The sequence below is a fragment of the Mus caroli genome, unplaced genomic scaffold (assembly GCF_978045245.1).
Source record: "Mus caroli unplaced genomic scaffold, Mus_caroli_1 scaffold_18, whole genome shotgun sequence".
Lineage (NCBI taxonomy): Eukaryota > Metazoa > Chordata > Mammalia > Rodentia > Muridae > Mus > Mus caroli.
Genome location: NW_028227273.1, coordinates 62,270,137 through 62,283,671, shown reverse-complemented (window position 1 = coordinate 62,283,671; position 13,535 = coordinate 62,270,137). Strand labels below are relative to the sequence as shown.

Sequence of the window (13,535 nt, the reverse complement as noted above, 5' to 3'; positions counted from 1 at the left end):
TTACCAAGGAGGGTTTGCTTAGAGTTCAGGGATTGTCCCTCCACGTAAAAGGGTCCAGTTTTTAGACACTCCATAATGCTCTGAGCTAAAAGACAAGGCATGCTGAGGAAGTGCTAACTGGTGCTCTTCTCTCGTATTTCCCTAGACACCGTGTGCTTCTCACTCAAGATGATCTGATGTCTGAAGTGGACTCTCACTAACCATGATGGCGACACAGACGCTAAGTATAGACAGCTATCAAGATGGACAGCAAGTAAGGCCCTGACTTAGTCTGCATCCTGACAACCACCAGGCGACCTGACAGTGAATTCAGACAGCACTCTGTGGCTGTTTAGCCTGCAGGAGCTTGCATATCCTACTTTAAATACATTAGACATCCATTACTATCAGAGCTCAGAGCTAGCAGTTGCTCATGTTAACTCCTTAAGTGACCACCTCCTGGCCAGCTGCCAAACCAATTTTAGGCTATTTTATTGCGCATGCAAGCTTATGGTGCTAGAGATTAAAAACTGGGTGGGTGCTTGCCGGCGCCGGTGGTGCCGGTGGTGGTGGTGGTGGTGCATGCCTGTAATCTAGCACTCAGGAGATGGAGGCAAAGGCTGGTGAATCTCTTGAGTTCGAGGCCAGCTGGGTCTATGGAAGGAGTTCCAGGACAGCCAGAGCTACACAGAGAAACCCTATTTCAATAAACAACATAATACAAAAAACAACAATACAAAACAAAACAGGTAGCCGGGCATGGTGGCGCCCACCTTTAATCCCAGCACTCGGGAGGCAGAGGCAGCTGGATTTCTGAGTTCGAGGCCAGCCTGGTCTACAAAGGGAGTTCCAGGACAGCCAGGGCTATACAGAGAAACCCTGTCTCGAAAAACCAAACCAAAACAGGCACTGACCTAGCATTTGTGAAGACCTGGGTTGATCTCAGCACTGGGAAGGAAAAAGACAGAAAACCCAGATGGGTATTTGTGATTTTGCAATGCTAGTAATGGAGTTTAGGGTGTCACGCTTGGCAAACACTTGAATGCTGGTCCCCTTTAGCTGGGTGTTCAGGAAGTTTTGGTATTGAGACAGTCTTTCTGCATAGCCTCGACTGGCCTTGAACTCCCAATCCACCTGCCTTGTTGTCCTAAGTGCTAGGGCATAGGTGTGCACCGTGTGCCTGGCTCTGGTTTGTTTTTAATATTTGCTTGTTGCATATAGATGCACGTGTCCCAAAGGACACATGTAGAGGTCAGGGGACAAGTGGCAAGAGTCAGGTCTCCTTCCACTGGGCGGGTACCAGGCTCTGAAGTCAGCTTGTCAGTCTTGGCAGCAAGTGCCTTTATCTACTGTGCCGTCTGGCTTGCCCCTATATGTTGTTTGGTGAGACAGGGTCTCCTGCTCCTGGCCTTAAACTTGTGGCAGTACTGCCTCAGCCTTCTGAGTATCAGAAAGAGATTACAAGTAGGGAACCCTGGGTCTGGAGAGATGGCACAGCATTAAGACTGTATATTCTTGTGCTAGGGAGATGGCTCAGTGGGTAACAGAGGTCCTGAGTTCAATTCTCAGCAACCACACGGTGGCTCACAGCCATCTGTAATGGACATCTGATGCCCTCTTCTGGAGTGTCTGAAGACAGCAACAGTGACAGTATACCCACATACATGAAATAAATAAATAAATCTTTTAAAAAAAATTGTATATTCTCTTACAAAAAATTGTATATTCTCTTACAGAGCATCTGAGTTCAGTTCCCAGAATCCCTGGCAGCTTACAACTGCCTGTAACTCCAGCTCATATATATGTAAATCAAAATAAAATAAAATGGGAATCGTATGGCTTTCTCTCCCCAGTGGTGATAGGCTGGCACTGTCCTAGTAAGTCAGTAAGTAAGGGCTGGCACTGCCCTTAGTGGGGCTTCACCACAGACCTTGTGTGTGCTTGGACTGTTGTGTTTTGATGAGGGCGACTAGTCGATGGTCCGCTCACTGAGGCTGTCCAGTGTTTTTCTAGGTGCAGTGTGTGCACCCATGGCAGTTGAGGAGCCGAAGCTCAGCTGACTTACTGGCCCCGCCCCTCCTTACACCCGGGGTCCTGCTGAGTGCTCCCTGGCTGGTCTCAGTTGGGCTGTTGTGTGCCTACTTGGCAGAGTAGGCAGAGAAGGACTGCCACCTGGCCTCTTGTCCCAGCCTGAGGATTTGAGGGAGACCAGGGGAGTCTGTCAAGGGTGTGTGGGAGCGGAGGCAAGCTCTGCCTCCCTTTCCTTGATGACCAGTTTTGCACCATTTCTGTCTGCTTGCAAATAGTAGGTTTTGTTTAGTGTTTTTTACTATTTTGAGTCTGCCTTAGGCCTTTTTCTTTTCCTTCACCTTCCCTTCCCTTCCTTCCTTCACCCCTCCCCCCGCGCCCCTCCCCCCCCCCACTTCCTTCTTCTTTTGCTGTTTTGTTGTTTGAAGACCCGAGCCTCAGGCTGGCCTCTAACCTTTCTGGTATCGGAGGATGACTTTTAACTCCTGACCTCCTGCCTCCCTCCAGGGCTGAATTACTGGTATGGGCTACCACACCCAGCACTGGGCGGCTGTTTTTTCTTTTTTTTTTTTTTAATAATGCAAATCTAATAATATATGTCTTCCCTGAGGCCTGAAATGCTTGTCAGGCAAGATCCAAACTGCCCATGCTAGACCATTAGGCCGCCCTGCATCTCCAGACTATTGGGGATCTCTGCCCGGAGGCTCTGCCTCTGGCTGCTCCAGCTGCCCACCCTCCCCGTCCAGGCCTTTAGGTCTTTGTTCAGACTAGTCTTCCACCTGTCTTCTGTGTATATCCTATACCAGACAGAATGGTGGCAGCCTCCTGCAGCAGGGCCAGCTGCTCTTTCAGGGACACTCCATGTCCCTCCCCCATGTGGACAGTCACACCATCATAGAATGCTTTTTTTTTTTAACTTTTTTTTTTTTCTTTTTCTTTTTTTCTGAGACAGGGTTTCTCTGTATAGCCCTGGCTGTCCTGGAACTTACTCTGTAGACCAGGCTGGCCTCGAACTCAGAAATCCGCCTGCCTCTCTGCCTGAATGCTTTATTTATTTATTAAGATTTATTTATTATTATACACTGTAGCTGTCTTTAGATGCACCAGAAGAGGGCATCAGATCTCATTATGGGTAGTTGTGAGCCACCATGTGGTTGCTGGGATTTGAACTCAGGACCTCCAGAAGAGCAGTCAGTGCTCTTACCCGCTGAGCCATCTCACCAGCCCCCCCTTTTTTTTTTTAAAGATTTATTTATTATTGTACACTATAGCTGTCTTTAGATTTTTTTTTAAAGTATTGTATTTCTTTTATGTGCATTGGTGTTTTGTCTGCATGTATGTCTGCGTGAGAATGTCAGATCTTAGAGTTACAGACAGTTGTGAACTGCCATGTGGGTGCTGGGAATTGAACGCTAGTCCTTTGGAAGATCAGTCAGTACTTTTTTAAGCTTCTGAGCCAGCTCTCCAGCCCCTGTGATTTTTTTTATACACACCACCAGGTCATCTTTAAAAGGATTGTGTTTGTTTAGGCTTTCATTGCATATTTGTTTATTTAATTTTCTGAGGTCACATCTCACTGAATAGCCCTGGCTCCCCTGTTGTTCACTGTGTAGACTAGGCTGGCCTTAAACTCACAGTAATTCACCTGCCTCTGCCCTTGAGTGCTGGGATTAAAAGTGTGAGCCACCTTGTCTGGCTAGTTGCTTTATTATTATTTTAAGAATATGTATGTGTGTGAGCCTGTGTGAGTTGATGTGTTCCATACCTGTGGAGGAGCCCTCAGAGGCCAGAAGCGGGTGTTGGGTCCCCTAGAACTGTAGTTAACAGGTGCTTGGGAGCTGGGGGTGCTAGGAACCAAAAGCAGGTTCTGTGGAAGAATAGCCAGCGAGTGTTCTTCACTCTCTAGTCCCCAGGTTGCCTTGTTTTTTGAAAGTAAAAGAAAGAGAATTCTCCAAGTATGTTGTGCCATCTCTAAAGGCAACAGGATGAATGTCCTTCTGGACTGCTGGAGAGCATTCTGGGGGACAGCATTGGGGATGGGACTCCTGACTGGTGCTCCTTCAGGATGTGTGGAGACAGGGTGGCCTCTAAGGACAGTTTGACTCTTATGTCAGTAAGTTTCAGGGGGAGGGGTAGCCAATATTTCATTAAGGACTTAAATACATTTTATCGAGGAGTCAGGTATATAGCTTATTTAACACAGTGAAAATGTTACAACCTAGTAAACACAGCTGGTCTTTACTTTCTAGATAAAGTGCCCTTTGTTTAAAATTGTATGTTGTGGTAGAAGAGATGGCTCAATGGTTAGGAGCTCATACTGTTCTTACAGAGGGCTGAAGTTTGCTTCCTAGAACCTCACAGTATGGTTCACAACCACCCATCACACCGCTTGTGTGTGTGTGTGTGTGTGTGTGTGTATACATGAGTGTATGCTGGGGGTCAGAGCTAGGTAGGAAGTTGCACATGACTTATATCCCCAGCCCATGTTCACATTTGCATAATGGCACAGGGTTCCATGTGGGAGAACTTGAACCTGAGTGTTTTGTATATGAATATAAGAAGAACAGACCTGCTGTTCACCCTCTCACCAAGTCACTCATCGGGAGCTGTGTGGCTAGAAGAGTCAGCTTCTACTGTGTAGTGCCTGTCAGCCATGCACAGTGACACCTTCCAAGTCCTCTCACTTCCTAATACACGTGCCCTTTGTGCTGTCTGCTCTTAGACATGCGAGAAAGAGTCCAAGGATTGCTGCTCTTGGTGTTGTGTTGTTATTGGCAGTTCTGTAATCTTCCAATTCAGTGTTAGCAGCACTGTTTATGTATTCTGTAACAGAACTTCATCTTTTACAGATGCAGGTGGTCACGGAGTTAAAAACAGAGCAAGATCCCAACTGCTCTGACCCAGATGCAGAAGGAGTGAGTCCTCCTCCCATCGAGTCTCAGACCCCAATGGATGCCGACAAGCAGGCCATTTATAGGTAGTGCCTGGGTGTGGACTGTGTGGTTTTCAGAGGACTAGAGAGGATGCAAACATGTGAAGTGGAAGTCAGAGCTGGGATCTAGACTGAGTACTTTCCAGGTTGAGATGGTACTTCTAATAATAAAAGAATAATAATATAAACCTGAATTTGGGTAACCTTTCAGGAAATCTTTGGGCCAAGCATGGTGGTGCACATTTAGAATCTCAGCACTGGGGAGAGGCAGTTCCAGACCAGTCTGGACTACATAATAAAGACTAAGAGGGAAGGGGGTAGAGCTGGCTCAGCAAGGCAAGCACTTACCATGCAATGAGAGGACCTGAGCTTGATTCGGAACCCACAGAGAGTGAGGAGAACACCACAGCTTTGTCCTCTGACCTTCACATAGAGTAGTTGTAGACTTGACCTCAGCTCCCCAGGTATCTCCTGAGAGAGCACTCACTTCAGTTATGTAGTATCTTTTCTTGACTGGCTTCCTTCACATCAAATGTTTTAAACAGGACTGTAATAGAGTCTGCTGGGACTTTCTTCCTCTTTGAGGCTGAACATTATTCCACTGTTCATATACTACATTTGTCTATCAGCAGATACTTGGGCACTTGGGGTTTAGGTTGTCTCATCCTTTTTGAGTTAGGATCTCTCTGTAGGCCTGGCCTGTTCTGGAACTCACTACATAGATAAAGCTGGCCTTGAACTCACAACAGTCCTCCTGCCTCTGCCTCCCAAGTGTACCACACACCTGGCCGTGCTTCCTCCCTTTGACAGTAGCGCACTGTGAGCACAGGTATGTAGATGCGTAGCTAGCTGTACACAGTGTGTTAGAAGCTTCAATCTTGATCCTCACACTAGAAACAGCCTGGGCCCACTGAAAGAAAGGTATGTGGCTGCACACACGTGTTCACATGAGCCCCAGCTATCGGAAGCCCTTCTCCAAAGGCTTGCATTTTGTATAATTGCTTTTCCATTACACCAAGAGAAAACTTGATGATGGTAACCCCTGCTGGGACCAGGGCTTCCAGCATGGTGCTCAAAGGGACAGCAGGAAGGACTGGGAGTCCTGGAGCTGCTCTGTGTCCTGTTTGTAGGGGTGGCTAGACACACATGGAAGGATGTAAGCACCAAAACGGCCCATTTTATTGTTGGGTAGTTCACAATAAAGATTGGAATCCAGGCACGGTAGTCTGTGCTCTAATCCCAGGCCTTGGAAGGCTGGGACTACAGGAATAAGAATGGAGGCCAGCCTGGACTATGTAATGAGACAAATAGAACAATAGAACATAGAACAAATAACAAGAAAAAAATTAATGAAAAGATTAGGAGTTTTAGGCTGGGCATGGTGGCACACGCCTTTAATCCCAGTACTTGGGAGGCAGAGGCAGGTGGATTTCTGAGTTCGAGACCAGCCTGGTCTACAGAGTGAGTTCCAGGACAGCCAGGGATACACAGAAAAAGACTGTCTTGAAAAACAAAAACAACCAAAAAAAAAAATGATTAGGAGTTTTGAAAAAATATTTTCATATAGTGCAGAACTAACCCAATTAAAAATATTTCATTTCCACTCAGAGTAGCCATACCATAAACCAATTAAAAAACAAGTAACAACAAGTAACGGATGGGTTAAGAGAGATGGCTCAGTAGGGTGGAGATGGGCTGTTCTTCCAGAGGACCCGAGGGATCTGCTACCCTCTCCTGGCCTCCATGGGTACCAGGCATGTACATAGCGCACGCGCGAGCGCGCGCGCGCGCACACACACACACACACACACACACACACACATATGGAATAAAAATGTAAAAGAATATGCAGAAATAAGTAACGGGCTGTTTAAAAACCATTCATACAGGCCAGACAATGCATATCTGTAACTCCAGGGACTTGAGGCTGAGGCAGGAGAGCCTTGAGTTAGAAGCCAACCTGACTGAATAAAGGACCCCCGTGTCAGAGTGGGGAGAGGCCCATTGGTGCACACATCCCAGAGTGTTCTGGAGAGATGTGGCACACCCTCGCTGTGTTTCCCCACAGGCACCCACTATTTCCGTTGCTAGCTTTGTTGTTTGAGAAGTGTGAGCAGTCTACACAGGGCTCAGAAGGCACGACGTCTGCCAGCTTCGATGTGGACATTGAGAACTTTGTCAGGAAGCAAGAAAAGGATGGGAAACCCTTCTTCTGTGAAGATCCGGAAACCGACAACCTAGTGAGTAAAGTCCACGCTTCGATTCTACTTTTTGTGATTGAAATCTGCTCATGCAGTTTACCCTCCGGTTTCTAGCTAATTTTTCCTTTAACCATCTAACTAATTGTGTACCCCTCCTCGTGAGGTGGGGCTCAGTGCTCTCATGGGTGTCTATGAGGATTCCCTGGGGCAGGCTGCTCCTGCAGGGAGTCTGCTCCACTTGAGCTGTAAGTACCAATGTAATCTTAGAAACAGGCTTGAGCCGGCATCTGCAAAACCGCTCCCTTCCAGCACTGATACCAGTTGCTGTGCCTTCTCCCCCTCCAATGCAGCGCAGAGGTCTTGGAGGACACAGCGTCCTTCTTCAGGGCACTGCACTGTCTGCCCTTTGAGCCTGAGCCTCTGACAGACTAAGATGAACTTAGAAACCGCACAGCAAGGCCTTCTCTGGGTTTTGTGAATCCCCTGTAGGACTCGGGCCTCCAGTGGGCCTTTGGAAGCATTATCATTTATGAGTAAATTCTGTCAGCTTTCGCCTGCTCCTTTTGATTTCTTGCATGATCTATACCACCTGAGAGGGTTCCAAGGTGGGCTCTGTCACACTCTGCCTGTCATTTGAGTAAGGATCAGAAGAGCTTTGAGTTCTGGCCGATCCCTGGCCTGGCTCAGTTGAGGGGCTGGGCCTCATCCCTGCCAGCACTTCTTCTAAGCCCAGGATCTAGCACAGCTCACACTCCATAGCCTTTGTTACCGACCATTCTCTCACTGTATCAAGAATGTTGATGGCTTCATAAGTGAGCCTGTGGCTGAGGGGCTGGCCCCTGTTCACAGCAAGGAGTGCCAGTGACATGGCACTGTTGGCATTTGTGACCCATTGCCTGAGAGCAAATCTCCTTAATGCTTGATGATGTCATATTAAACAAGAGAGAAATAATTCATGAAGAACTTGGGCATCTAGAACTAGGTGAAGCTTTCTTAGACTTGACAGCAGATGCATGATCCAGAAAAGGCAGAGCTAGGGGTTGAACTTCGAACCCCCTATAGGATGGGTGAGGATGTGGAGATGGAGCCAGGTGAGGCCGCAGCCCAGTCATCGGCAAGCACTGAGCGACACTCCCAGCACAGCCGTGCTGAAGGAGGTACTCTGCTCTGTGTGGCACAGGCACAGCCAGAGCTGAGACAGAGGCCCTAGAGTGCCAGGACACAATGCTGTTCATCTTCTGTCGCTAGCACTGCCACTGTCGCCATCTAATATGTAAGAGCAGTGTGTGAGAATGGGAATGGGTGGGTAGGGAAGTGGGGGGCGCTATGGGGGACTTTTGGGATAGTATTGGAAATGTAATTGAGGAAAATATGTAATAAAAATATAAAAAAAAAAAAAAAAGAAAAGCTAAAACACTCTGAAGAAAAAAAAAAAAAAAAAAAAAGAGCAGTGTGTGACAATGGCGACATCGGGTACGGATGGACAGCACCCTGTTTCCCACTTAAAAGTCTTTATTTTCTCTACCTCTAGATGGTGAAAGCAATCCAGGTCCTGCGCATTCATCTTCTTGAACTGGAGAAGGTTAATGAGCTCTGTAAAGATTTCTGTAGTCGGTACATTGCTTGTCTGAAGACAAAAATGAACAGCGAGACCTTGTTGAGTGGCGAGCCCGGAAGTCCGTACTCCCCTGTGCAATCCCAGGTACTTGCCTTCTGGCCCAGCGTGCTTCTTGGTCTCTGTGGTATTGGTCGCTCAGCGTTAACCCCCGAGACCGCCAGTTCCTACACAATTGCTGGCTTCCTTGATGACAGAGATTCTTAGCTCTTTTTCTTCACTGTAAGCATTTCAGGGAATGTAGCCCTAGATATTAAGTGTATTCTTGCTGCTGTGTGACCATCGCCACCTCTGTAAATCCAGGACTCTCCCATCTTCCCAAAGGAAGTCTTCACTCATTAAATAGAACTCATCCTGCTCTCCCTGGCCCTGTCATTCTCTCTTCCATCTCTGAATTGACTAGCTAGGTTTCTCACAGAAGTAGGCCCCTACAGTATCTGGCAAATTGCTCTTCTCAGAGCACCCCGGAATCTAGTCAGTTTTAAGCATCCTGCTGTGTGGTGGTATTTATTTCATCATGAACTTTATTTGTATTTTATTTGTATATCCCTGATAGCAAATGATATTTTCATGTGCTCACCTGCCCTGGCCTTGTCTTTGTTAAAAGTCTGCCTATGTCTTTTGATCATTCTTTTAACTTTTATTTTCCTTAAATTTCTGAGCTTTGAAAATTCTAATGTCTGCAGATGTTCCCCCGCTCCAGCATTGGCTGTGAGGAGCTCTCCTACTGAACTGCTTTCCTTTCCTGTTTTGTTAGAGCCGGTGGGCATTGTTTCAAAAGCATCTTTGTCTGATGCTCTGTACCATTGGTCTCTGTGTGTACCACGAGGCATTGATTATTACAGTCTCCGCATCAGAGACATCTTTTTTTTTTTTTTTTTTTTTGGTTTTTGAGACAGGGTTTCAAAGTGCCACGAGTGAGCTGCCGTGTAGTCTGGGCACCACCAGACAGGGTTTCTCTGTGCAGCCCTGGCTGTCCTGGAACTCACTTTGTAGACCAGGCTGGTCTTGAACTCAGAAATCCGCCTGCCTCTGCCTCCCAAGTGCTGGGATTAAAGGTGTGCACCACCACGCCTGGCTTCTTTTTGTTTTTTTAAGACATGGGTTTTTTGTGTAGCCCAGGCTGTCCTAGAACTCTGTATTTCTGTAGACTAGGCTGGCCTCAAATTCATAGAGCTCTGCCTGCCTCTGCCTTCAAAGTGCTGGGATTAAAGGTGTGTGTCACCACTTAGCTTTTCTCTCTCTCTCTCTCTCTCTCTCTCTCTCTCTCTCTCTGTCTTTCGTGTGTGGGGGAGCGAGTTTTTAATGTGCCCTAAGAGCGTTCCTAAGAACATCACACAAAGCAGACAAAGCTGTGTGCTTCTGTGAGCAGGTGTCAACTGTAGAGAGTAGTGGGTTTGACGTCACCACTCCATGTGTGTGGATACGATGCTTTGGTCATGCTTACGCTTCTGTTACTTTCTTACCCTCCTTGCCATCTGTCAGACCCGCTGCTAACAGTGGATGCTTCTTCTCAGATCCTATGGTCCTGATGAGTTCATTTCCCCATCCTGAGTAAGGTATTCATCAGTCAGTCCTCAGTTTGTCTAGTTTGTCTGTCTCTCTCACTGGGTCCTGTACAAATAGGAACTGCTCTGTTTGTTTCCCTCCTGACCTCTGTGCCGTTCCGGTTTCTTGCCTCATTGCATCAGTTGAAATATCCAGCGCTGACTTAAGTGTGAAGGCAGACTTCCTCCTCTTGTCCCTGGTCGCTTCTGGTGCCTCTCAGCCTGTGGTGTCGGCTCTGCGTGTATTCCTTCTGTCCCGAAGCATCTGGTTGTAGAGAGCTGTTACCTGAGCCGAGTCTAAGGAGGAACCTGTGATCTGAAAGCAGGCTCTCTCTGCTCACCTCCTGGGCTTGAACAGCGGGATCATCATATCCAGCATGGCTGGTTTTGCATCTCTCTAGTTGGGATGCTTGCTTTCTGAAAGCCTGTCTGTCACCTGGTCTGCTCTATGGCCCTGGCCCCCCCTTCCTTACTGCAACATTATGATACTGCTTCCTTTACAGTTTTGAACGTGGATTTTCTGTGTTGTAATTATTCTCCCACTGTGTGTGCTCTGACATTCAGCAGATTCAGAGTGCCATCACAGGCACGCTCAGCCCCCAGGGAATCGTGGTGCCAGCATCAGCCCTACAACAGGGAAATGTAACCATGGCAACAGTGGCAGGTAGGACCATGGAAACACGGACACTTTTTCCACGAGCTTTTGCAGAAAACTGATCCATTATTTTAGAATGAGCACATATATAAGTGTCTTTTACCTTCCTTTTTTCCTCCTGTGTCTTACTGAGTGCCATTTACTGATATAACAGTGCTAGAGTCCAGAGCAGTTTCAATACCTGCTTGTCGATTTTCAACAAGTATGTTGCACAGATTGTGTTTCTCTACCAAAAGCATTTGGGAAAAGGTTTTCTATAGGGATTGAATACACAAAGCAAGGGGCTGGAGAGGTGCTGAGAGCACTCGCTGCTCGTCCAGAGGATTCAAGCCTGATTCCTAGCACCCATATCAGGCTGCTCACCACCATCTATAACTCCAGGTCTGGGAGGTTCCCTGTGGGCACTGCACTCCTGTGCCTATACCTGTACATTCACACACATGCATGCATAATTAAAATAAGAAAGAAAGAAAGAAAACACATAGCAAAAATTAAATTATGATTTCAAATAGTATAGTTTTAAAATACTTAGCTGATGGGTGTGGCATGTGCCTGCATGCACAAGTGTAAGCATGTGCAAGCATATGCATGTATATGCATCACAACATGTGTGTGGAGTGCAGAGGACAACTTTCAGGAATCATTTCTCTCTTTCTAGCACATGGGTCCCATAGATTAAACTCAGGTTATCTCTTCTTGGTAGCAAACACCTTTACCTGATGATCTTGCAGCTTCTCACATAAAATAGTTTGTAATTGTGCTAGTCACAGGACCTACAAACTACTTAGTTGTATCATAAATTGATGGTGCCAACCAAGTGGAAATATTGCCTTAGTCTTAGTTTTATTTTTATAACAAAACCTTTATAGGACAGGACAGATGAAACATTTTCTGCTCTGTGTAGAATATTGCAGATAGAAGCATCATGAAATGGAGCAGGTATGGAGGGAGTGATAGGTGCTCAGCACGCCTCACAGAGCAGTGTAGAGGGAACGGCACCAGAAAGAGAACGGTTGCTAAGAAACATAGCTAGGGTATAGGGTGGCAGAGTACCAGGAGGCAGACAGAGACAGGTGGAGTTCAGAGAGCTCAAGGACAGCCAGGCTATAAGAAGGACCTGTTTCTAAACACAAACGAAAAAGAAGAGACCAGCAGACAGCTAGAATAAAGATGGCCGTTATCTGTACCTTTAGTCAGGTTCTGGATACGTGCTGTTTGTGGGAAAGAAAAGCAGACGCAAGCAAGAGGAAGGGCCTGCTTCGTCCCCAGTGACAAGGGATGAAGCCATGCAGAGCAGAATTGGGGTGATAATTTGTCTGACCCAATAGTTTGCAAAGTATTGTTGGCCATTTGAAGTGGCTAAAAGGCTCCCCAACAGGCTTTTTGTTTCTTCCCTAACACATCAGGAAGAATGGCTTTAGCTCATTAAGACTGAAAAGCAGTTCATCTTTAAATTCTCTTTTCCTTTTTGAGGTGGCACAGTGTACCAGCCTGTCACCGTCGTCACTCCGCAAGGCCAAGTGGTCACGCAGGCATTATCTCCTGGGACAATTAGGATCCAGAACTCGCAGGTGTGTGCCACCTTCTAGACGGACTTGTTATGAGTGCTGCCTGGTTAGGGGGCAGTGGAGCGAGCTAAGCTGTCTTCTCCTTGTGACTGTCATTTGTTGTCAAGTAGGCTCTGGTTGGTTTGTTCTTTTCATGCTTTATCTGCCTTATTGGGGAAATCTGCAAATTTCAGAACAGTCTGAGACTCCAGGGAGGTTATTCATGGCCCTGGAAGCAGCCATGGCCAGTGGCAAGGCTGGCAGACAGGAGTGTCCGCTGTGTGCTCTCACCAAGACTCCAAGTCCAGGCGGAACAGCCAGGCAGAATTTTCAGAAGCATAGAGCCCAGACTGTACCCCTAGCCTGAGGCAGCATCCCAAGTGCTGGAGGCATCCCGGGCATCTGCCTGACATCCTTGGCCAGGCAGATGAAGTCAGACTCTCACCTTTAGGTGTTTGGCTTCCAGAACAAGAGGTGACCTGTGACTTACCATGGCCATGGTCATTCTACAATCTTCCTGTTCCATTGTAGTAAAATGTAGATATTGGATCTTCCTGGCTGGAAGACCCTCTAAGTTCTGGAAACATGACTTTTTTTTTTTTTTAAATAATTTAAGACAAGGTTTAAAATATAGTTCTTTCTTTGTGCACATGGCTTCACTCTGTGAGGTCTCATCCATGTCTCATCACAGATTCTCATGCCTAGCCCTGGGTGTGGTCCAAGTGGGCTGCAGTGACTCAGTGGTCTGGGTAGTCTGGAGCTGCCATCTTGGCCACAGAGGTTAGGGAGCCACACTGGAGAAAAAGACGCAGGTGTCACTGACAGGCGGCAGCTTGAGAGCTGACCTGAGCTTCGTGACTGCTCAGGCCTAGGCGTAGAGGAGAGCCAGATCTCACCAATGCTGCCTCTATCGCCACACTAGCCCCCTTCCCTTGTGTTTTTCCATTTAAAATGTTTGCAACAACAGTTTTTCCATGCCACTCACTGCATAGTTTGTTTAGGATTGAATTATGCTTCCTCTAGGCAGAAAA

At 47.0% G+C, this 13,535-nt stretch overlaps 1 protein-coding gene across 5 annotated transcripts in view; it reads left to right on the top strand.

The window, feature by feature from the left end:
• The window catches only part of Pknox1 (PBX/knotted 1 homeobox 1), a 42,651-nt gene that overhangs the window by 19,788 nt on the left and 9,328 nt on the right, over positions 1-13,535 (top strand). For 3 of the 5 annotated variants that reach the window (XM_085832589.1, XM_021149613.3, XM_021149612.3), the window contains 6 exons: positions 146-253; positions 4,857-4,984; positions 7,008-7,179; positions 8,672-8,842; positions 10,867-10,966; positions 12,431-12,528. In XM_085832589.1, coding sequence (XP_085688715.1) covers positions 203-253; positions 4,857-4,984; positions 7,008-7,179; positions 8,672-8,842; positions 10,867-10,966; positions 12,431-12,528 — 720 coding nt within the window. In that variant the 5' untranslated portion in view covers positions 146-202. The remainder of the gene's footprint in view (positions 1-145; positions 254-4,856; positions 4,985-7,007; positions 7,180-8,671; positions 8,843-10,866; positions 10,967-12,430; positions 12,529-13,535) is intronic. The other 2 variants (XM_085832590.1, XM_085832588.1) reach the window with 1 other exon arrangement.